The following is a 2,168-nucleotide window of genomic DNA, read 5'->3' on the forward strand; positions in this document are numbered from 1 at the left end:
AAAAAAAAAAAAAAATACACTTACACAGAGCATATGTAGTAAATACTACACAGTGCTGCTCAGCCTTAGTGGTGTATTTCATCCAGCTGGCTATAAGCCCCATAAGGACAAAGGCTATACGCCTTAGATTCTTTTTCTACACCCAGGACTATACATCTCCCACAGACCTTATGTCAAATGTTTTGAAAATCCCACAGGCCTTAACATCTGTATCAACAGAAGATGTAGCTGCAGCCCTTTCTCTACATACCACTAACTTGGCTGGAGTAAAATGGGAGATACTAAGGATGGTTCTATCCTGGAGATGCTCAAACACAGGACAGGCAATCAACCACTGACCCTGGGCTTACTACTGCCAAGAGCTGGGGCAGGTAAAGGCTCAGATGATTTCATCTTCCAGGGAGCTCAGTCCACAGTAATAAAGAAATAATTTCAATAATGAAAAAACAAATGCTTAACAAACAGATGTGACTACACAATCTAGGAGAGTAATGAGAGTATCTATTGGTCTAGGAAATATGGACAGTATCTTCAGAGGTGGCTTTTAGGCTAGAACTGAAAGGATGGTTTTCCCAGCACTACCAGGGGAAAGGCCAGAAAGCATGTAGCAGAAAAAACAGCAGTCTCAATATCAAAAGAATAGACCATTTCTGACTTTACCATTATCTCTGCAAGCAACCTCTGATGATCCCTGTTTCCCCACACAAACCAACAGTTAAATGGCATCTTCTAGAATCCGTCCAGCTCTTTTAAATGTATCATATTTAATAACTCCAAACTCAGAATGCCTAGGTCTAAATCTTACCACTGTCACTTTAAAGTCGCTTGACCTTGAGCTGGGTAATGAATTGCTCTATGCCTCAGTCTTCCCACTTCAGAACCGAGAGCTGTTCTGAAAGGTGGTGTGATGATGAAATGCACGCCAATCACTTAGCACAGGGCCCGGCACAAGGGTAAGCCCTCAATAAATAAATGATAGTTATTGTCCTCATGAGCTGCAGTCGAGAGAGGAAAACACCAGAGGCAAGGGATGTGCCTGCTGAGCTTGCAGGGCCCTCTCGGTCCTGAGACAACCCTGGGGGGATGGGAGTGCACACCCTGCACGCATGTGTCACCGGCCAGGCACGGCACGAGCCTCTCCCCGCCCAGGGGAGAAGCGATGGCTCAGCAGCCCCGGGGCCGATTCCCACCCCTCTGGCCGGACGTCCGAAGAAGGAAGTGGGCTCCGACCCCACTTACCATGCTGGCCGGGGAGGGGGCGGCTCAGGTGAGCAGGTTCGTGGGCTTCAGACACGTCCCGCTCGCACAGTTCAGGTCATGGTCCCGGTAGAGTCGGAAAGTCCCCGTCCATGCAAAGACAACCCCTTCCCCACCGGGCCCCGCAAGGACCCTCTAAAAAGAGTACGGGTGTCCAGTCCGCCTCATCGGGTGCTCCCGGGACAATTCATCTAGACCCACCCGACCCTCCCCAAGGAAACTGAAAAAGCAGGAAATGAGGCTCAGAAGCCGGCAAGGAGGGCAGCGGCTCGGGCCACCCCGCCCGGGCCCGACCCCCGCGGGGGAGGCTACGGGCCCAGGCAGGGGCTCCCCGGCCTCCGCGGACAGGAGTAGCGGCGGGCCTGGCCCCGGCCCCGAGGCTGAAGGGGCGGAGGCTGAAGGGGCCTCGGCGGCGCGACGCAGCTCGAGCGGCCGCCTCAGAGAAGAAGCTCCGGGGCCTGCGCTGTCCTCGCCGTCACAACCCACTCGGCCGCCGCCGCCGCCCCCCGGAGCATCCCTGCGCGCGTCCGACCCAGAGCCGCCAGCTCACGCCGCACGGCCGCCCCCGACCAACAGCCTCAACGCGCCGGAAGTGGCAAGCGCCGGGCGGCCCCACAGCACGGCCGCCTAGCTGCGGCGCTGGAACCGGACCAATCCGGAATCGAGCGAGCGGGATGGGGGCGAGCGGGCGGAGGGCGGAAGGCGGGCCCGCACCTGACGGGTCCCTCTAGCCCCGCCTCCCTGGCCCCGCCTCCGCTGGCCCCTCCTTCGGCGCGCACAGCCTGCTTGTCCAAGCGGGTCGGCAGCCATCTTGGTAAAGGGAGCCGGGGCTGCCATTTTTGTAAAGGGGAGGTTTCTCTTTCGCTTCCTTTGCTCATTCATTCTTCAAATCTTTATTGATGTAGGGCACA

At 56.3% G+C, this 2,168-nt stretch overlaps 1 protein-coding gene across 1 annotated transcript in view; it reads right to left on the reverse strand.

Annotated features, from left to right (window-relative positions):
- XPO6 (exportin 6) overlaps positions 1-1,916 on the reverse strand; it is a 114,796-nt gene extending 112,880 nt beyond the window's left edge. The window contains exon 1 of the mRNA XM_012808910.2: positions 1,240-1,916. Within this exon, the coding sequence (XP_012664364.2) occupies positions 1,240-1,242 (3 nt within the window). The 5' untranslated portion in view covers positions 1,243-1,916. The remainder of the gene's footprint in view (positions 1-1,239) is intronic.
- Positions 1,917-2,168: the final 252 nt, after the last annotated feature.

The sequence above is a fragment of the Otolemur garnettii genome, unplaced genomic scaffold, assembly GCF_000181295.1.
Source record: "Otolemur garnettii isolate 467f Iridium unplaced genomic scaffold, OtoGar3 scaffold00096, whole genome shotgun sequence".
NCBI lineage: Eukaryota > Metazoa > Chordata > Mammalia > Primates > Galagidae > Otolemur > Otolemur garnettii.